The following is a 22,253-nucleotide window of genomic DNA, read 5'->3' on the forward strand; positions in this document are numbered from 1 at the left end:
TTTTTTTTTTTTTTTTTTTTTTTGTATTTTTAGTAGGGATGGGGTTTTACCTTATTAGCCAGGATGGTCTCCATCTCTTGACCTCATGATCCGCCCACCTCGGCCTCCCAAAGTGCTGGGATAACAGGCGTGAGCCGCCGCTCCCGGCCAAGATAGTCCTATTAAGATTAAACGTTTGTTTTTGATTGATTAAAGATGTGTATAACATGTAATTTTTATTTTCCTTTTACTAGAAACTAATGGCAGATCCCCGAAATCCAAAGTTGTATCATGTATTAAGTGTTATCTGGCAGATAGCTTGTGAGATTAAGGTTCTGCACATGGTGAGTAAAATCTTTCTATTTAAAAACTTTTATTTTTTTTTAGAGACAGGGTCTCATTCTGTTGCTCAGATTGGAGTGCAGTGGTGCAATCATAGCTTGCTGCAGCCTTGAACTACTGGCCTCAAGTGATCCTCTCACCTTGGCCTCTGGAGTAGCTGGGACTACAGCCATGCGCCACCATGCCTGGCTAAGTTTTAAAATTTTTAAAATATTGCCCAGCCTGGTCTTGAACTCCTGGCCTTAGCCTCCCAGATCACTCCCAGAAGAAGTGATCCTTCTGCCTTAGCCTCCCAGATCACTGGGATTATAGCATGACCCACTGCACCTGGCTCTAATTTTTATTTTTTTATAATTTTTTATTTTTTTGAGATGGAGTCTCACTCAGTCACCCAAGCTGGGGTGCAGTGGTTCAATCTTGGCTCACTGCAACCTCTACATCCTGGGTTTAAGTGATTCCCCTGCCTCGGCCTCCCGAGTAGCTGGGACTACAGGCGTGCGCCACCACACCTGCCTAATTTTTGTATTTTTAGTAGAGACGGGTTTCACCACGTTGGCCAGGCTGGCCTTGAACTCCTGACCTCAGGTGCTCTACCCACCTCGACCTCCTAAAGCGCTGGGATTACAGGCGTGAGCCACCGTGTCTGGCCCTGGCTCTAATTTTTAAATTGTTGCAATGTGGATCTTAGTGTATTCTCTTCACTGCTTTTGCCTGAGAATATTCCGAGGTCTTCAGTCCGTGCTCCTTGCTGTTTTTTTTTAAGCTCAGGAATGTTATCTCATTTGATTTTAGCTTTTGTTCCAATTCTTTTTTTTTCCCCTCAAAAACATTTGAGGTTCTTAGGTTGGATCTCTGGTCCTTGTCTCTAGTGTCTGTCACGCTCTCATCATTTTTCTCTGTTCCCAGAATCTCTTCACATTAGTCTTCACGTCCCTGATTCTGCTTTCTGCCTGCACTGTGTATTGTGCTCTCAGTACTATACTTCTTGGTTTCTCTAAAATTCCTTACCCACTGATCTTGTCTCATTCTGTGGACTTTCATCTCAAGCCTTCTGTCCTGGTAGCTTTCAGCTAGTTTTTTCAGAAAGGCCCTCTGAGGACTTCAGCTTGCAGAATAATGTTTTTGTCTTCTTGTTCCCTTAATATTTGTTTTCAAAGGTCCTGTGTTAGGTTTCGCCATTTGCTAAACTCCAGCCAGGAAAGGTCTTTCTGGCCCTCACATTTCTCAGCGCTTGCTCCGCTGTGTGTCTGCAGCTGTGGAGGAAGTCGTTGAAGTCAATGCCCAGTGCCCTGCAGGTTTTCCTCCACTGTCCTGGACGAGGGGAAAGCTGCTGAGGCTCGGCCCGGCGTGTGGGAAGCGGCCGTACCCATTGTGCACGGCTGACGGTGCTTTTCTTCCCCCGCTTAAAGTGACATTCCCGGAACTGCTAGGAATTTCACAGTTTGGCCCCAATTATATGTTTTATTCCACTCTCTTTGCCCCTGTAGTTAATAATAAATTACTATTTCGACAGCATTTCAGACCTTGTGTTCAATATTGTTTAGTTTTTTAAGCCTATGTCAGATCTATTTTAACGCATTCTTATTTGGAATTTAATATGGGTATGGGTATGTATAGTTTTTTTAACAGAGAATACTTTTTTGGGTGGATTGGTTTTTTATTTTGAGACGTGATCTCATTCTGTCAACCCAGGCTGGAGTGCACCGGCACAATCCCAGCTCACGGCAACCTCCGCCTCCCAGGCTTAAGCAGTCCTCCCGCCTCAGCCTCCCAAATGGCTGGAACTACAGGCATGCGCCACCACACCTGGCTAATTTTTGTATTTTTTGAAGAGACGAGGTTTCACCTTGTTGCCCAGCCTGGTCTCAAACTCCCAAGCTCAAGCAGTTCTCCTGCCTCAGCCTCCTAAAGTGCTGGGATTATAGGCATGAGTCACTGTGCCTAACCAGATCATCTTTTAAAATTAATTGCCTTATGCACAACATTCTATTACAAAAGATAGATACCGAAGAATAGTGATCCATTTTAAAATTGACACTAGGTATTTGTTGTTGTTTTTGGATAGGGTCTCACTCTGTTGCCAGGCTGGAGTACAGTGGCGCAGTCTTGGCTTACTGCAAACTCAAGCTCCCAGGCTCAAGCACTTTGGCCTCCCAAAGTGCTGGGATTATAGGCATGAACCACAGCACCCAGTCGACACTAGTATCTTTATTTGTGTATTTCCATATATGTCCTAACATATTCAGATAGTTTGATTAATAGGCTTTTCCACTAAAGTAGGGCAAAAAGAAATCCTCAGCATTAATCTAATATGCCTTAAACTGCTGATTCTGACTATGATATGGAAATATTCAGTGGTAAAAATTGTAACAAATACTTATTTGTGTAATTGCATAAAGGGCAAGTCATATTTAATAAGGAAAAGAAGTACTAGTATTTGGGTAGACTTTTGATCCTCCTCCTCTTTAAAAAAATTAAGGAGAGATATGTATATTATTTAACTATAACATGTTTTTCTTAAATCCAATTAGACTGACCATTCTCTTATTTAGGCAAGGTGTTTTTTAAGGAAGTAATAATTTGGGGCACTTTGACCAAGGAGAAATAAAAGATGTTGTTTTGCTTTGGTTTTCTCCCCTAGGAGCCTTGGTCATCATTTGATGTATACACCCGAAGTGGGCGGCTGGAAAACACAAAGCGTAAGGTAAGAAGAAAATAATACCTTTTCCTTTTTCTCCCTACGTGACATATTTTTTATTTTATTTTTTAGGACTATTTGGCAGTCTGTATTTAACTTTCTAATTTTGAAATATCTAGAAACATTCTTTAAACATATCTTACTACTTTTAATGAATCTTTTAATAATTTAGAGGAGTTTTATCAGCTGTTATACAATGGATGCTAGCACAGTAGTAGGCTTAAAAACAGAATCTAAGTTCTCTTCTTATCTCTTTTGAAATGAAGGTACATCTCAAATTTGGAAAATAAAATCATTTTAATATTCATCTAATTTGATTAATTAGAATCAAAATTTTGTGACTTATTAATCGATTAGAAATTTGTGATAATCAAGGTCAAGAGATCGAGACCATCCTCGCCAACATAGTGAAACCCCACCTCTATTAAAAATACAAAAATTAGCCTGGTGTGGTGGCACACGCCTGTAGTCCCAGCTACTCAGGCAGCTGAAGCAGGAGAATCACTTGAACCTGGCAGATAGGTTGCAGTGAGCCAAGATCGTGCCACTGCACTCTAGCCTGACGACAGAGTGAGACTGCCTCTCAAAAAAAAAAAAAAATTGTGATATTACCACTTTTATGACATGGTTGAATTCACTGATAGGTACTTCCTGATTTTTACCCAGGAGTTAGGCCTTTATTTTTGTTTGTTTTTTAATCTTTGTGTGTAAGAACCGAAGGGACAATGTTATAGTTCTCCATTTAGTTTATCTCAGGGCTAGTTTTGAAATTCTAATAAAATAGCTAAAGTTTCACAAAACAATTTTTTGACTCAATTCAGAAGTTTTACTTAAGAATTAGATAGGTGTAGAGCTTAAAAAAAAAAAATTAAATGCTAACAATGGCCTAATCTCAGCATAACAGCTTAGTCTGAAGATCCTGTTTGCTTGCTTGCTTATGTTTTTTTCTCACACTTGCCACTAAAGGAAAAAGAAAGTTATTAGTTTTCTTTCATTGATGTGATTTTTGAGTGATCAGTCATCATTGTGCTTTTAGTTCTGTTTGACTATTTATACAGCATGTTTATGTGGTCTCAAAACACAGAATAGGAATAATACATTTTTGTCTAATACAGTAATTTGGATGCTATTGGGGACGTATCCAAATATTCCACAAATGAACAATCCCGTATATAACAAAGTTTCTCGGTTTTTCAACAAGAAGATGAAAAGCTTAAGTTTTTTGGCCAAGCTTAAAAATATAACCTTGGCCTGGCGGGTGGATCACAGGGTCAAGAGTTTGAGCCCAGCCTGGCCAACATACTGAAACACTGTCTCTACCGAAAATACAAAAATTAGCTGGGTGTGGTGGTGCGCACCTGTAGTCCCAGCTACTCAGGAGGCTGAGGTGGGAGAATCACTTGAACCTGGGAGGCAGAGTTTGCAGTGAGCTGAGACCATGCCATCGCACTCCAGCCTGGGTGACAGAGTGAGACTGTCTCAAAAAAAAAAAAAAAAAAGTGTTTGTGTATGTATATACGTATATAAACTTTTAGGGTTGAAGATGACATAAGCAAATGTCATATTTTATGACAGAATTTATTTTAGATATTTCACATCTATCTTGATGTCATGGTGCTCATATTGTTATAAAAGCAGTTTGAGACATTTAACAGGTTTTTAGAGCCTATCATTTCTATCCAAGTTTTGTTTGAGACTTCTACTTTTTAAATATCCAATTCAAAATTTTAGTCAATAACTTTTTTTATCCTTTGCATCCGATGGTGTTTTATCTCGAATATAGCAAGGACTCAATATATGTTAATGCCATGTTTGGGATTTTTTTCTTTACTATTAATTTTTATTTTTATTTTATTTTTTTTATTTTTTTGAGGCAAAGTCTCATTCTGTCGCCCAGGTTGGAGTGTGGTGGCACAATCTTGGCTCACTGCACCTCCACCTCCTGAGTTCAAGAGTTTCTCCTGCCTCACCCTCCCGAATGCTGGGATTACAGGCATGCTTCACCACGTGGGGCTAATTTTTGTGTTTTTAGTAAAGATGGGGTTTCAACCATGTTGGCCAGGATGGTTTCAAACTCCTGACCTCAGGTGATCCGCCTGCCTCAACCTCCCAAGTGCTGGGATTACAGGCGTGAGCCACCACACCTAGCCTTTTGTTGTTGTTGTTAAAGACAGTGTCTCACTCTTCTCCCAGACTGGAGTGCAGTGGCACGATCATGGCTTACTGCAGCCTCAAACTCCCGGCACTCAAGTGATCCTCCCACTTCAACCTTCCAAATAGCTGGGACCACAGGTGTGCACCACCTCGCCCAGCTAGTTTGTTTGTTTGTTTGTAAAGAATGTGTCTCCCTATGTTACCCAGGCTGGTCATGAACTCTTGGGCTCCAGCAGTCCTCCTGCCTCAGCCTGCCAAAGTGTTGGATTGCAGGCGTGAGCAACCCGGCCTCATGTCTGGGATTTGATTTTACCCTACTTAGATGTTAATAAATGTTACTGTTTCTCGGATGTTGGCCTAAGACTCCTGGATCAGACAAAGGATGTTCTGTGCCTCTCTTCCTGTGGAGTGATTTGATACGGCTCAGTTGGATGCCTTGCATTTAGTGGATTTGCTTTACAGCTGAGAAGTACAGAGCTGGGGGATCCAGGTCTTTTTTTTTTTTTTTGAGTTAGGGTCTTACTCTGTCACCTAGACTGGAGTGCAGTGGTGTAATCTCGGCTCACTGCAAACTCCACTCAGTGGTCTCAAGCATCCTCCCCTCTGAGCGTCCTAAGTAGCTGGGGCTATAGGCATGCACCACCATGCCATGCCAATTTTTGTACTATTTGTAGAGACAGGGTTTTACCATGTTGCCCAGGCTGGTCTTGAACTCCTGGGCTCAAGCTGTCTGCCCACCTCAGCCTCCCAATGAATCCATCTTTCATGGCAAACATTAAGCAAACCTGCCCTTTTGTTTTTTTAAGATAGGGCCTGGCTCTGTCGACCAGCCTTGAGTGCAGTGGCATGCTCTCAGCCTCCACCTCCTGAGTTCAAGCCATCCTCCCACCTCAGCCTCCCAAGTAGCTGGGACTACAGGCACACACTGCCACACCCAGCTAATTTTTTATTTTTTATAGAGATGGGGTTTTGCCATGTTGCCCAGGCTGATCTTGAACTCCTGACCTGAAGTGATCCATGCCTTGGACTCCCAAAGTGCTGGCATTACGGGCATGAGCCCTGTGCCCAGCCACAAGCCTGCTCTTTGTCCTGGAGAGAGACATCATCTCCTCCCTCAAGGTTACTCATTGCAAACAACTCTGAGAAATGGCCCAGATAAAGACCAATTAGGGCTTTGTGTTCTTGGTGTACACAGGAAGAAAATGTGGGCCAGACGCGGTGGCTCATGCCTGTAATCCCAGCACTTTGGGAGGCCGAGGCGGGCAGATCATGAGGTTAGGAGATCAAGACCGTCCTGGCTAACACGGTGAAACCCCATCTCTACTAAAAAATACAAAAAAAATTAGCCAGGCATGGTGGCAGGCACCTGTAGTCCCAGCTGCTCGGGAGGTTGAGGCAGGAGAGTGGAGTGAACCTGGGACATGGAGCTTTCAGTGGGCTGAGATCGTGCCACTGCACACCAGCCTGGGTGATGGAGCAAGACTCCATCTCAAAAAAAGAAAAAAAAAAAAGGCCAGGCGCGGTGGCTCAAGCCTGTAATCCCAGCACTTTGGGAAGCGGAGACGGGCGGATCACGAGGTCAGGAGATCGAGACCATCCTGGCTAACACGGTGAAACCCCATCTCTACTAAAAAAAAAATACAAAAATCTAGCCAGACGCGGTGGCGGGCGCCTGTAGTCCCAGCTGCTCGGGAGGCTGAGGCAGGAGAATGGCGGGAACCCGGGAGGCGGAGCTTGCAGTGAGCTGAGATCCGGCCACTGCACTCCAGCCCGGGCGACAGAGCGAGACTCCGTCTCAAAAAAAAAAAGAATGTGAAGACACTCAGGGCCTGTGGTGATTGTGTCTTTCAGCAGGTAGCTTGAAGGAGGAAGTGAGCAATGTCTTACTCTGGCAGTATTTTGTGACTAATGCAATTCATTTTTTCTTCTCTCCAGGAAGTATTAGAACTATTACAACAAAAGCTGTATCTTGTTCAAATGACTCCTCGGCAAAATTTATTTGCCAATAGCTTAACACCTATGAACTATAATATATTTTTTCACTTGTTAAAGCACTGTTTTGGGAGGCGCACTGCCACTGTAATAGACCACTTACGGTAAGTGAAAAGAATAAAAGCAAGTATGAAAGTAGCAATTTGATGAACGAATTCTTCTTTCATCTTAGAGGTCTGTTTTTTATATCTTGATTGACAGAGTGAATCATGTTTTCCCTCATATTTCTTCAAGATAATTTGTTCTCCCTAGTGTACATTTTGAGGAAAATATATCTTTCACATAATCTCTCAGTGAGTTTCATTTATTTTTCCTTCTTTGAAAAAATGCCCAATGATGCCTACAGGTTGTTTTGTCTTTTGGAGAGTATAGGCCTCGCTTTTCCTTACGGGAAGCACTAGCAGCTTACCACTAGTGGGGCGGAGAAGAGTCAGCATTGCTGGAGGCGTGCCCACGGTCACCTCTCATTGCCTGTCTTCAGTGGTGTCAAAGTGAAAAACATGTTTGTTGTTGTTGTTAGAGACAGGGTCTCACTGTGTTGTCCAGGCTGAAGTGCCGTGGCACAGTCTCAGCTCACTGCGGTGGCCTTGTCTTCCCAGGCTCAAGTGATCCTCCCACCTCAGCCTCCTGAGTAGCTGGGACTACAAGCATGCACCACCATGCCTGGCTAATTTTTATATTTGTAAAAATATAACATTTTTATATTTATATTTTGTGTTTATAAATTGTATGCCAATTTTTGTAGAGATGCAGTTTTGCCATGTTGCCCAGGCTGGTCTCAAAATCCTGGCCTCAAGCAATCCACCTGGCTTGGCCTCCCAACGTGCTGGGGTCACAGGCATGAGCCGCCGCGCCTGGCCATCCGTGTAATTTGTATGTAGGGCTGACGCACACACCTCTGTCAGTAGTGCTGGGGTTACAGGTGGGATCCACCGTGCCCAGCCATCTGTGTAATTTGTATGTAGATCTGTGTAATTCATATGTAGGGCTGATGCATACGTCCCTGTAAGTTGTGCATTATGCCTTGTCATCAGCAGCCCATAGTCATTCAGAGTCTTGCCAGAGCATGGGTAAAATGTTAAAGTAATTATTTTAACTATTTTGATCATTTAACATATAACTCTGAGCTGTTGACCAGATAGTATTTATCTAAAAATAAATGTTAAAAGTGACAATAGCCTAGGTGCAGTGGCTCATGCCTGTAATCCAAGCACTTTTTGTGAGGCCAAGGTGGAAGGATCACTTGAGGAGGCCGGTAGTTGGAGGCTGTAGTGAGCCATAAACTCACCACTGCACTCCAGTGTGGGACACAGAGGAAGTTGACCTTGTCTCTAAAAAAAAGAAAATTGGAGGCAGAGAGTGCCAACAAGAGTTTGAGATGAGCCTGGGTGACAGAACAAGACTCTATCTCTTAAAAAAAAAAGTGGTAATAGACTAGTAAAAGGCAATAGACTAATAAAAGGCAATAGACTAATAAAAGGCAATCTCTTATTAAGGTGGCTATTTTCAATGAAAATACCAAGAAAATAGGGAAATAAGGAATAAATGTTATAAATCATGGTGCAAAATATTAAAAATGCTCCTGGTAATCTCAGTGGACTAGAAACATGTTACCGAGATTCTATTCAATATCAAAAAGGATTGGAATTGAACAGACAGAGAGTCTCACTCTGTTGCCCAGTCTGGAGTACAATGGCACGATCATAGCTCACTGCAACCACAAACCTCTGGGCTCAAGTGATCCTGCCTCAGCCTCTTCCCTGAGTAGCTGGGCCTGTTATGCCCACCACTATGCCCAGCTAACTTTTTACGTTTTTTGTAGAGATGGGGTCTCATTATGTTGCTCAGGATAGTCTTGAACTCTTGGGCTCAAATGATCCTCCCACCTAGCCTCCCAAAGTGCTGGAATAACAGGTATGAGCCACCACACCCAGCCCAAAATATTTTTTTACAGTTGTTGTTGTTGTCAGAGGCTTATCAATGGTTTCTTGCTAAGCTGATATACAGTTATATACCTCATATTATGGTATATGATACACCTCATTGATTGTATATATATTATATAATATACCTCATATATATAATACCTCGTAATGAGGTAGATTCCGCACACCTGGTTTCAGTCAGTGGCAGACCAAATGTACAATAGTGGTCCCATAAGGTTATACGGATGCTGTATCTTTTACTGTATCTTTTCTATCACTCATCATTGTGTTACAGTTCCCTACAGTGTTCAGTACAGTAACATGCTGTGCAGGTTTGTAACCTTGGAGCAACTAGGCTATGCCATATATCCTAAGTATGTAATGGGCTATATCACATAGGTTTGGGTTAAGTACTCTATAAGATGTTCAAGCAGCAAAGAAGTCACCTCACAGGGCACTTCTCAGGACATTCCTCCATCATTAAGCAATGCATGACTGTATAAGGAAGTCCGCTGCTTTATAATTTATTTACCAGTGATGGTTACATCAAAATGTGAAAATGACTCCCTCTTGGTAAACTGCCAAACAGCAACTTCTGCTGTTTGTAGTTACTGAGCTTTGACATGAACCAAAAGAAGTTAAGAATATTTTTTGCAGAAAGAAAAAGGATGAAAGAGGTAGGCATAATAATTTTTTAAAGGGTAGTGATTAAACTAGAATTTTGTGTAAAAATTGATCAGAGTATGTGAAAGCCTAAACCTGCTATTAATATTTTCATTATAGGTTAGTGATGAAACTTTAGAAATAAACATAAAGTTATTGGAAGTTCTTAAACTAAATAAGATTGCTTATATATAAGTTATGCTTCTTTTGTTTTCTTCTTCTTTCAATAGCCTTAGGAATACAAGTGATTTTTTTGTTTCATGGCTGGATTGTTGAAGTCTGGACTTTTAGTGTACCCGTCACCCACATGGTGTACATTGTACGCAGTAGGTTGTGCTTTATCCCCACCCTCCTCCCCTCCTCTTCCCTGCTGATTCTCTCGTGTCCATTACGGCACTCTGTATGCCTAAGTCTGACATTTTAAATTCGACTTAGAAGCCGTTTCTGTCACCATTAATGGATAGGTGCGTGAAAAAGAATGAATCACATTTACTCTGTATTTCTTTTGCAGTTCATTGACTCCACTTGATGCAAGGGATATATTGATGCAAATAGGAAAAGAGGAAGATGAGAAAGTAGTTAACATGCACCCTCAAGACTTCAAAAGACTTTTTGAAACTATAGAGTGTTCCGAAGATTGTGCTTATAAATGGCTGTATGACGAAACCCTGGAAGATATGTAGCGCCTGGACTGTCGTTTTTAATGGAGCACCTGGACTGTCGTTTTTGGTGGAGCGGTTTATTTACTTGGAAACTATGACATGAAAACCAAATTTGAAAACTCCCATGCTTTCAGCAGAAGATAACTGTTCTTGTTTTGCACAAGCCAGGCAGATCATTTCTCCTAAGTTATCATTGGCATATTGGATGAAACAGGGGCTGCTATTTTATTCACAATTGAATAAAATGAAAACTGCAGTTAATTGTGGATTTGATCCAAAATAACTTTAAATATTTCACTTTTACTGTTGCTGATGTTTACATCTTCTTGAAGAGCAAGAGTCTGTACATTATCAAGCTTAGAAAGTAAACAAAACTGATATACTGATTTGCCTTTCAGTTTGTTGAAATGTATTGTCAAATACTGTACAATGAAATTGTTTAAATTGTAATATGATTTAAACTTTTTTAGAAATTAAAATATTTTAAATAATAAGATTTTGTGGTTTCTTTTGGTCTCTAAATACTTAATGAAACATTAAATTGACCCTAATTTACTGCATTTTAGTTCTGTCGTGTAGAGTCTATAGTTTTGGTGAATAATTCAGTGTGTATTAAAAAAAGTCTTCTGCACATTTGTTCTATCAAAATTCATCTGAAGTTACATGTGAACCTAAATGGAATTTATGTCAACCTAAGTGGAGTTAAGAATGTTTTCTTGGCCAGGCACAGAGGCTCACGCCTGTAATCCCATCACTGGGAGGCCAAGGGGGGCGGATCGCGAGGTCAGGAGTTCGAAACCAGCCTGGCCAACATGGTGAAACCCCGTCTCTACTAAAAGTACAAAAATTAGCCCAGCATGGTGGCGGGTGCCTGTAATCCCGGCTACTCGGGAGGCTGAGGCAGGAGAATCACTTGGACCTGGGAGGCAGAGGTTGCAGTGAGCCAAGATTGTACCACTGCACTCCAGCCTGGGTGACAGAGCAAGACTCTCTCGGGGGAAAAAAAAGTTTTCTTGCCAGGAATGGTGGTGTGCACCTAATAGTCCCAGCTACTCAGGAGGTGGAGGAGGGAGGACATCTGAGCCCACAGGTCTAGTCTGGGGGCAACATGGTGAAACCCCCATTTCTTTTTTTTTTTGAGACAGAGTCTCGCTCTGTCGCCCAGGCTGGAGTGCAGTGGCTGGATCTCAGCTCACTGCAAGCTCTGCCTCCCGGGTTTATGCCATTCTCCTGCCTCAGCCTCCCAAGTAGCTGGAACTACAGGCGCCCGCCACCTCGCCCGGCTAGTTTTTTTTTTTTTTGTATTTTTTTAGTAGAGATGGGGTTTCACCGTGTTAGCCAGGATGGTCTCGATCTCCTGACCTCGTGATCCGCCCGTCTCGGCCTCCCAAAGTGCTGGGATTACAGGCTTGAGCCACTGCGCCCGGCCTGAAACCCCCATTTCTAAAAATACTTTATAAACAGCTGGGCATGGTGGCAGGTTCCTGTAGCCTCAGCAACTTGGGAGGCTGAGGTGAGAGGATCACTTCAGCCCAAGAGTTCGAGGCTGCAATGAGCTATTATTTATTGTACCTGTGAAGAACCCCTGCATTGCAGCCTGGGTAACATAGGGAGACTCATCACTTAAACAAAAAACAGTTAATAGGGTGGGCCAGGCATGGTGGCTCACACCTGTAACCCCAGCATTCTGGGAGGCCGAGACGGGCAGATCACCTGAGGTCAGAAGTTCGAGACCAGCCTGGCCAACATGGCTAAACCCTTTCTCTACTAAAAACACAAAAAAAGTACCCAGGCACAGTGGTGCATGCCTGTAATCCCAGCTACTTGGAAGGTTGAGGCAGGAGGGTCTCTTGAAGCCAGGAGCTGGAGGTTGCAGTGAGCAGTGATCGTGCCACTATGCTCCAGCCTGGGCAACAGAGTGAAACTGTCTAAAAAAAAAAAAAAAAAAAAAAAGGAACTAGAGCGTAAGAATGAAGTAAGCTGAGGAGTATTTTAAATAAAGCTCAGAGGGATCAACATGGTTTTAGGAAAAGGGATGGGGTCCTAAGACTAGTAAAGCACATTTTGCTCTTAGCTTAGATAAAATAAATTGACTACAAGTGTTCTTGTTAGATAAATTAATGACCTACAGGTGCCATAGTCTCTGAGCAAACGCAAGCAGTGTTACTTCAGACAGAAGAGAAGAGAAGCTGAGAAGGACAGAGTTGTAGTAACCGCTGTGGGCAATCAGGGAATGAAGAAGGGATACTATGGAGGGCCTTTTAACAGTGGCTTCTACTCTTCTCTGCTATCATGTCATTTTCAACAGTAGGACTAGAACAGTGGGGACCACGGATGATTAGACTAATAAAGAAGTGTGTTAAAGGGATGCCTTTGCCTGCATTTGAATGATCTCCACTAACTGTAGAGTGAGAAGTCAATCTGACATTCGGTGTCTTTCACAGGCGATGGACAAAGCCTAAGAACAGTGGGGGTGTTGCCAGATCTCCAGTTTTGAGGAGCATCGTTGACAGATGTCCCCAGCTACTGCCCTCTGAATCCACCACCACGCTTCCGTAAAGGCTCTACTTCCTGCGTGGTGCCCTGAGCCAGCGACTCGGCATGGTAGAGGCACCAACACAGGCCAGTTGTGTTGACGTACAGACCTCCAACGGCAGTTTTGGCTCAAAGACTCCCTGTGGCCTGGCTGAATTTTGCTACAGTCCAGTCCTACCCAATCCTCCTCCTTCCTTCCCTCTCTCCTTCCATAGTCAGATCTGCAATCAGTCTGAAGATTTGTCCTGCCTTCTGTTCCCTTCTCTAATAAACCTCTTTCACATGCAGCCCTTGACATCTGCTTCTCTGTAGACTTGAACTAAAACAAGGGTCAAAGAATTTGAAAGTCCCAGGAAGAGAGTGGTTGAAACAATGAAGCAAATGCTAGAAAGCTAAGTTTTAAATCATGAATGCTGGCATTAAGGACACCAGGCGCAGAATGATTCCTGGTGATTACAAGGCCCAACCACAAGTAATTGAGGATTAAGCACTTACAAAATAATTTACCTAAGGGCACAAAAATAATTTACCAAAAGGTCTTTTGTTTTTGCTGATGGCTGAGGATAATGGAGAGTTCCTCTGAATCCCCAAACCTGACGAATTTAGTGTACTGTTCAAGTAGACCACGGACAAAGCCTGTTATCTCCGAAGAAAAGTTTTCAGACTGGGTACTGCGGTTCACGCCTGTAATCCCAACACTTGAGGAGGCTGAGGTGGGAGCACTGCTTGACCCCCGGAGTTGGAGACCAGCCTGGGCAACAGAGTGGTGAAGTGGCACCGTCCATCTGGGGTAAAACGCCAGGTTCCTTGTCCCGTGCCAAGGAAATCAAGGACAGAGACACACAAGGAATGAGGTTAACAATGGAGGTTTAATAGGTGAAAGAAAATCTCTCTCCTGAAGAGAGAGGAGGTCCCGAGCAGGTCTTCTGGTCTGCAGTGGAGTGCAGGAGGTTTTACAGATGAGCTTGAGGAGGTATTGTCTGATTTACATAGGGAGCGAAAGATTGCTTGAACTAGGTGTGCTATTTGCATAGCATGCAAAGAACTGGTTAGGACTAGGTGTGCTGTTTGCACAGTGCACAAAGAAGCTGGCTGCCCCACCCTAATCTTTTATTACGCAGATGGATTCTCTACCTGGCCAGTGCCATGTTGCCTGCTTTTTTACTGTACACATGGTGACAAAAGGGAAGATGCAGGCTCCATGTTGAACATACCTGGCCCTCAGTAGCTTTTTTCTGTTGGCGCAGGTGCCGGCATCCCCGTGCAACCTCCCAACTGGCTTACCTATGTCTGCAGCTCAATTTTTCAGGCTGCTCTTTGTTAGAAAAGAAATGATTTGGGGGCTGCTTTTTCTTCAAAGGGAAGCCTTGCTGAGGACTCCTTCACCCTCACTATCTGCCAAATAAGTCTTCTAGCTCCTGTATCATATTTCCCCTCTCAGGAGTGGTAACCCTAACTGCTGGTAGCGGGTATTGGGCGATGACCCCTTCCGGTTACTTCCTGCCGAAGAGCGGGGCATTGAGTGGGGCACAGCAGCTAGAGCTCCTCCTGGAGTCGATCTAAGAGTCCTCGGAAGAGTGGCATGTCCATGCGAGGTTCCATCTGCAGCGCCATTTGGAGTTTAATAGCTTCTAGGGGAGAGGAAATAATTCAAGTTACCATACTGCGTATACAAAGTCCAAATATTAGTAAAAAACCCACGAGCAAGAGAGGGCTTAAAAAAGGAACTAATCGATTCCAGAAAGAAGACTGGAATCCACCTTTTCCCTGAACTCGTCGACGACTCTCACATGATCTTTAAGCACCTGTAGGTTCGCTTCTACTTGACTAGAGATGCCAATCCAGAAGCAGCATGTTTCATTTAAAAGTGCACGGGTAGGCCGGGCATGGTGGCTCACGCCTGTAATCCCGGCACTTTGGGAGGGCAAGGCAGCCGGATCACGAGGTCAGGAGTTTGAGGCCAGCCTGGCCAACACAGTGAAACCCCGTCTCTACTAAAAATACAAAAATTAGCCAGGCGTGGTGGTGGGCACATGTAGTCCCAGCTACTCAGGCGGCTGAGCCACGAGAATCACTTGAATCTGGGAGGCGGAGCTTGCAGTGAGCCAGGATCATGCCACTGCACTCCAGCCTGGTGACAAAGCGAGACTCTAAATCAAAAAAAAAAAAAAAAAAAGTGCACAGGTACCCCCTACTTCAGCCACAAGGACATCTAAGTCCTGTCTATTTTGTGCTATTCCTGGGGCTACAGACTCTACGGATTGTTGTTGTGCCTCTATGGCCCCTACTGTTGCCTTCCATCCTCATTGCATCGTAATGGAAATATTAAATACTGATCTTTCAAGAAGAGGAATACCAGCAAACCAGAATGTGCCTCTGACTGTAGAATCCCCATCCATGGAGTTTCTAAGATGGGATTGTCATGTGCATGTCCTCCCCAATCTTCTCTTTTGGTTAAATCTCCATATGAGGGCATGGAAATGATAGATCTCTTTGTTCGGCGTATCTGAGATAGTGCACCCTCTAGAAAAGAGCCTAGGTTAGGGATGTCCACAGAGGATGCTGCCATGTCAGGGAGATTTTAAAATAACAGGTCAGGGACCATCGCTATAGTGCAGGATGCCTTCCGATGCCTAGGGAGGATTACCTGTGTCCACGAGGCACCTGTCCCCAGAAAGGATGGTTCTAAGTTATCGCTTGTGAGAGAGACACAGGAAGATGTTTCTCATATCTTAGAAGCTTTCCCTTTTTACCTATAATAGGAGCGTCTTTGGGATAGGGATATTCATACTCAAGACAGTCATTCACAATGCCGTTTGGAATTTTACATGCTAAATGAGAAGGGTCCACCTGACAAATGGAGTTTCTAAAGATCAGGGACACAGTATGTCCTGGCCAATATCTTAGACAATCCTTATTGCAGGGGCTGTTGGTCCAGACACCCCCTGTTCACCCACAGATTTGCAGGCCACCCCTATTCGCCAGCCTCATACAGGGGTCTGGAATTCCACGAGGAGGCATGTTTGGGAAGGCCCCGTGTTGTTTTTCACATCATAGTACCGCGTGGCAAGGTGGTTACCTAGAGCCTGCCATTCCCACCAGAACTTCCAACCAGGAGGAGAGGCCAGATTCTAAAAGCCACCCCTGCATAGGGCTGCTCATTTTCTTATCATCTCTGTAGCTCTTTCTTTTCCAAACCTCTGAGCTTTCAGCAATCACAAGTGTGGTGTTACATTGTTTGACATCTCCCAGATATGGCCCCTTCCCCTGTTTTAAAGCAGAGGGAGGCATTTGCTATTACCCAGTCATCTTTTCCTAACTGAGGGTATGAAGGCTGTCTTTGGGGGGAGTGTTTCCTGGCACTGCGCCGGGGGGGTGTTTTCCTGGGAAGAGTTAGTTACCCAGTTGAAAGTGCTCCCATACCATGTGCCGTTTATGCCCGATAAGTCTTCAAGGGTTAAACATAAAGCTAACAAAGGGAATCCTAAGACTGTAAGTTCTGGGTCATTGAAAGATTCCTCCATGTTGCTGAACTCAGCACACCGCTCAGGACAGACCCAGCAATTAGTCTTGTTGTACAAATGGGCCTATGACTGATATTGTAGAAGCAAGAGGGTGTGATGTAGTACTAAATCCAATAAAAGTCCTAGCTGAGGCCAAGCGCGGTGGCTCACGCCTATAATCCCAGCACTTTGGGAGGCCGAAGTGGGCAGATCACGAGGTCAAGAGATTGAGACTCATCCTGGCCAACATGGTGAAACCCCATCTCTACTAATAATACAAAAATTAGCCAGGTGTGGTGGTGCATGCCTGTAGTCCCAGCTACTTGGGAGGCTGAGGCAGGAGAATTGCTTGAACCCGGGAGATGGAGGTTGCAGTGAGCTGAGATCGTGCCACTGCACTCCAGCCTGGTGACAGCACGCGACTCCATCTCAAAAAAAAAAAAAAAAAAAAAAGAAAAAGAAAAAGAAAAAGTCCTAGCTGACTCAGTGATAGTAAAACCTTCATGTTTACCTGTTGTCAGTAACTATGATCCCTGCTATAAGGAGAATAATTAAGCAAAATACGACAGTGATTGAGATTCTTCATCTGATATTCCATTCTGGGGGTGCGACAGTAAACGGTCCTACTGAAAATAGAGTGAGTATAACAGTTCCCGCAAGGGTGGTGTAGTAGATAATTTCCATCTAAAATTTTACTCACCAAGATACAGAATTCCCCTTTGGGGGTCTATGAAGTTACAAATGTAATCCCATGGATAATCAAAATCTCTCTGAAAGCACACGTCAAAAAGAAGTTTTAATATTTGATGGCAAATCTCGAGAGGAAAAGTAGAAATGACTGAAGGTATATGGTAAGTTAGGGGTGTGACTGAGTAGGAAGAGAAACCATCGCTCATTTACTTATCTTTTATGATTTTCAGCTTAACATTTTCTATTTCTTCACATTTATATTCAGGACGTTCCTCTGGGCTGTCAGGGGTTGCCCTCTTAGCCTTCCAGGCTTTGACTTGAGTGTGATGTATCCAGGAGTCAATACCTGTTAACTTTTACCGCTGAGGGGGTTAAAGGAAGAACAGTGTAGAGGCCAGGTGCGGTGGCTCATGCCTGTAATCCCAGCACTTTGGGAGGCTAAGGCAGGCGGATCACCTGAGGTCAGGAGTTCGAGACCGGCCTGATCAACATGGAGAAAGCCTGTCTCCACCAAAAATACAAAAATTTTCCAGGTGTGGTAGTACATGCCTGTAATCCCAGCTACTCAAGAGACTGAGGCAGGAGAATCGCTTGAACCTGGGAGGCAGAGGTTGCGGTGAGCCGAGATTGCACCATTGCACTCCAGCCTGGGCAACAAAAGAGAAACCCCATCTCAAAAATAAAAATAAAATAAGAAGAACAGTGTGGGGCCCTTCCCAGCTTGGGCTTGGGGAGGAGAGAGAGAAGAGAGCTGTCACCAGTACCAACTCCCCTGGGTTAAAGAAAGGTGGTCCTGTGTTTGAGGTTGGGCTTCTGCTAGTTGTATTCATTGCTGCTGAAAGTGAGCTAGAGAGGTTACATCCTTAACCAATTCAGAGGTCTCCGGGTCTAATAAGAAATCACTGGTAAGGAAAGGCCATCCACACAGCATTTCAAAAGGGCTCAGACGTAATTTTGAAGGGGTATTTCCTACCCGCGGTAAAGCCGTGGGAAGAAGAGTGACCCAAGGAAGCAGAGTTTCTTGGGACCGTTTTCTGAGGTGTCTTGATAACATCGTTGGTCATCTCTACCTTTCCTGAGGACTGGGGTCTCCAAGCACAATGGAGATGATACCGTCTGCCTAGTGCCTTTGAGAACCCCTGTGCGACGGCTGCCTTAACTGAGGGGCCATTGTCGCTTTAGAGGTACTCAAGTACACCAGCGTGAGGAGTTATTTCGTTAACTCACACTTTTATTACCTCAGAAGCCTTTTCTGTGTGGCATGGAAATGCCTCTACCCCGTCAGTGAAAGTATCTGCCCATACTAGGAGGCATTGGATGCCCTTCATCTTTGGTGTATGGGTGAAATCTATCTGCCAGTCCTGCCCTTAATAGCTTCCCATCCTTTGGGTTTGAGAAGGAAGGAGCTGCCTGTTGAGGAGATTATTTTTTTTTTTTTTTGAGACGGAGTCTCGCTCTGTCGCCCGGGCTGGAGTGCAGTGGCCGGATCTCAGCTCACTGCAAGCTCCGCCTCCCGGGTTCACACCATTCTCCTGCCTCAGCCTCCCGAGTAGCTGAGATTACAGGCTCCCACCACCACGTCCGGCTAATTTTTTTTGTATTTTTAGTAGAGACGGGGTTTCACCGTGTTAGCCAGGATGGTCTTGATCTCCTGACCTCGTGATCCGCCCATCTCGGCCTCCCGAAGTGCTGGGATGACAGGCGTGAGCCACCGCGCCCAGCCGAGGAGATTATTTTTAAGACAGACTTCACAAGCATTAACAACCTGTGTGACTGTTTTTAGTAAGCTCGGTCCTGAAAACAATCTCTGGGTGCTCTGATCAGTTATATCCTTTCCCACGTGAACAGCTTGGCGAAGGATGTTAAGGACTTTCCATTGGCTGAAGGCCGGCAAGTGGAGTTTGCCGTCCTCTGACTTCAACCATCCTGAGGGCTGGAAATTGCACCCTCAAGAGGTGGCCCATTCTGTCTCTGCAGGGAGTACTGAGGCTTCATTTCTCTTCGGAGCCTTCCCAGATTCGAGGGGCTTCACGTGTGTTGTGCCCTGAGCCTTCCTCGCCACTGACTTGGCTGCCTGATCAGCTAACATGTTTCCTTCAGCTACTTCATCTGTTCCCTTCTGATGGCCCTCACAATGCATCCCTGCTACCCCTTGTGGAAGGAAAACTGATGATAATAACCTATTAATTTCCTGATGGTATTTTACAGGAGATCCATTACCAGTAAGAAAGTGTTTTTCCTTCCAAACGGCAGCATAATCATGGAGAACTAAGAAAGCATTCTTGGAGGCAGCGTAAAGATTAGCTGCCTTTCCCTTCCTTACTTCAATTGCTCTTGTAAGAGCTATTACTTCAGCTAGTCGAGTGCTTGTGCCTGGAGAGAGGGATGCACTTTAATGACAGCATTCAGAGTGATGACTGCATATCCTGCCTTACGGACTCCTTGCTCTGCAAAGGAGCTTCCATCCATGAAAAGGGTCCAGCCTGGACTTCGTAGGGAGTGTCCCTTCGTAGGGAGACCCTCCTTGGCTGCATAGGTCTGCACCACAACTTGCTCACAGTCATGTTCAGGTTCCCCAGTTTCCTTGGGGAGGAAAGTGGTTGGGTTTAGGCGAGGACAAGTGTTCAATTGGATTGTAGACCCTTCTAACAGCAGAGCCTGATATTTAAGGAGCCAGCTATCTGTCAGTCAAAGGCTTCCCCTAGAAGACAGCAATCCTGCTACATTATGTGGGGGTATAAACAGTTAAGTCATTTCCCAGGGTTAATTTGGTGGCATCTGGTACTAGTAGGGCCATGGCAGCAACTACTCAGAGGCATGCTGGCCATCCTTTAGCCACGATATGAAGTTCCTTACTCAGGTAGTCCACTAGCTGTTGAGCTGGTCCTTAGGCTTGCTTTAAAACTCCCAGCGCCATTCCCCTCCTTTCTGATACAGAAGGCTGGAAGGCCCTCCCTATGGGAAGGCTGAGGGCAGGTGCCTTAAGTAAGGCTTGATTTAGCTAAATGCCTTTTGAGCTTCAGGTTCCCAGGTTACAAGATGAGCTTTAGCCACTTGAGTTTCTTTTATGAGGTGAAATAAAGGGCGAGCTGTCTCACTGTACCCAGGTATCCATAGTCTGCAAAATACTCTAATGCCCCCAAATCCTCTTAGTTGCCTGATGGTTGGGGAGGAGGAAATGCGATTAATCCTTTCTTCCCCTAATGCTCTGGTCCCTTCAGACAACACTAAACCCAGGTACTTCACTGAGGTTTGGCAAACCTGGGCCTTGGATTTTGAAACCTTATGCCCTCTCTTGGCTACGAAATTCAGAAGAGCTTCAGCACCTTCCTGAGAAGCTTCCTCAATTGAGGTACAATTCCGAAATATGTCATCTACATATTGCAAGACCCTAACCTGAGAATGGGAAAACTCAGAAAGGCCCTTTGACAATGCCTGTCCAAACAAGCAAGGACTGTCTCGAAATCCCTGAGGAAGCACCATCCATGTTAACTGGGCAGTTTGGCTGGAGGGATCTTTGAAGGTAAACCGGTACCGTGAGTCAGGATGTAATGGTACACAGAAAAAGGCATCCTTTAAATCTGGGACTGAGAACCATGTAGTTCCTTCAGGTATTTGAGTCAGCAATATATAGGGATTAGGGACCACTGGCTGAATTGGGACTATGGCCTCATTAGCAGAGGTCTAGAACCAGTCTCCATTCCCCATTGGGTTTTTGTAATCCTAATATTGGGGTATTGCAAGGGCTGTTAGAGGGCTTGAGGAAGCCCTTCATCTTCAGGTTATTAACAGTGGCTTCTAGCCCTTTCCTAGACTCTGACTTTAGGGGATATTGTCTCTAGTTAGGAAAAGAAGTGGGATCCTTAAGGTGGAACTGAACTGGCCTAGCAGTTACAGCTCAACTCATTCTTCCTTGAGTTGCCCACAGTTCTGGATTAATATTACCTTCCACTAGGGGGAGACAAAGAGTTTGTCCCAGGGCTATAAGGATGCTGGTCCCCATGTGAGCTAAAATGTCTCTACCTAGTAAAGAAGTGGGACTTTCAGGTATGATTAAGAAGGCATGCATAAATAATAGATCCCCCCAACTACAACTAAGGGGTTAAGAAAAATACCAGGTCAGAACCTTTCCTGAGACTTCCCTCACAGTTATGCCATGGGAAGAGGGGAAGCCTGGATCAGAGAGGAGAAGAGAGATGCTGGCTCCAGTGTCCCGAAGAAGGTCCACCTTCCTTCCTTCCTTCAATTTCCAGAATCACTCAGGGTTCCTGTGCTGTAATGGCAGTTTGAGCCACTGGATCTGGGGGTTTGAACCCCAAGACCCATCAGTCCTGTTGGACCATCTATGAGACTGGTTCTGAACCTGGTGACCTCTGTCTCTGGGGGCAGTCCGTTCTCCAGTGGTCCCTGCCACAGGCTGGACAGGGACAAGATGGTTTTTTCTTGCTGCCTGGGCGCCCTTCTTAAAGTGCCCCAACTTGTCCCATCAGTAGCAACTAGCATATGCACCTCAGGGATCCTGGACGTTGCAAGCCTGCAGAGCAGCTACTGGAGCCTCTGTCCTTCTCTTGTGCCTCCTCCTGATCCCTATTATAAAAAACTAAGGTGGCCGCCCTCAACAGGTTCTCCAAGGTGCTATCTGGTCCTATAGCCTTCTTCTGCAGTTTCCTTCTAATATCAGGAGCTGCTTGTGTAATAAACTTCTCCTTTAGGATGAGCTGTCCCTTGACTGAATCAGGGGATAAGGAGGTGTGTTTTATTAGTGCCTCTCTCAGCCTTTCCGTAAAGGCTGCAGGATTCTCATCTGGCTTTTGGCCCATCATGGACAATTTAGAGTAATTAAGGTGTTTGGCCCTAGTTCTTTGTAGGCCCTCCAATATGCACATTAAAAAGTTTTCCTTTTCCATTCATCTGTGGCGTCACTGGGGTTCCAATCAGGGTTGTCAAGGGGGTACTGCCTGTCTTCCTATTGGGAATGATGGTTCTCCATTCTTCCTTTCTTCACTTTCCCTATTTTCTCTTTTCTTTTTTGGCCTACTATAGGAGACATATTGCTTATCTCTGAATTTCTCTGCTGCCTTTAGAGCTGCCTATTTTTCAGCTGTAGTTA

General features: G+C 44.6%; 1 protein-coding gene across 3 annotated transcripts in view; it reads left to right on the top strand.

Moving 5' to 3' along the window:
* The window catches only part of TFB2M (transcription factor B2, mitochondrial), a 26,265-nt gene extending 15,408 nt beyond the window's left edge, over window positions 1-10,857 (top strand). The window contains exons 3-6 of one of the 3 annotated variants that reach the window (XM_026455124.1): window positions 234-323; window positions 2,963-3,025; window positions 7,109-7,269; window positions 10,265-10,857. In XM_026455124.1, coding sequence (XP_026310909.1) covers window positions 234-323; window positions 2,963-3,025; window positions 7,109-7,269; window positions 10,265-10,436 — 486 coding nt within the window. In that variant the 3' untranslated portion in view covers window positions 10,437-10,857. The remainder of the gene's footprint in view (window positions 1-233; window positions 324-2,962; window positions 3,026-7,108; window positions 7,270-10,264) is intronic. The other 2 variants (XM_023216142.2, XM_023216143.3) reach the window with 2 other exon arrangements.
* The last annotated feature ends 11,396 nt before the right edge of the window (window positions 10,858-22,253 follow it).

This window comes from Piliocolobus tephrosceles, chromosome 1 (assembly GCF_002776525.5).
Source record: "Piliocolobus tephrosceles isolate RC106 chromosome 1, ASM277652v3, whole genome shotgun sequence".
NCBI classification, from domain to species: domain Eukaryota; kingdom Metazoa; phylum Chordata; class Mammalia; order Primates; family Cercopithecidae; genus Piliocolobus; species Piliocolobus tephrosceles.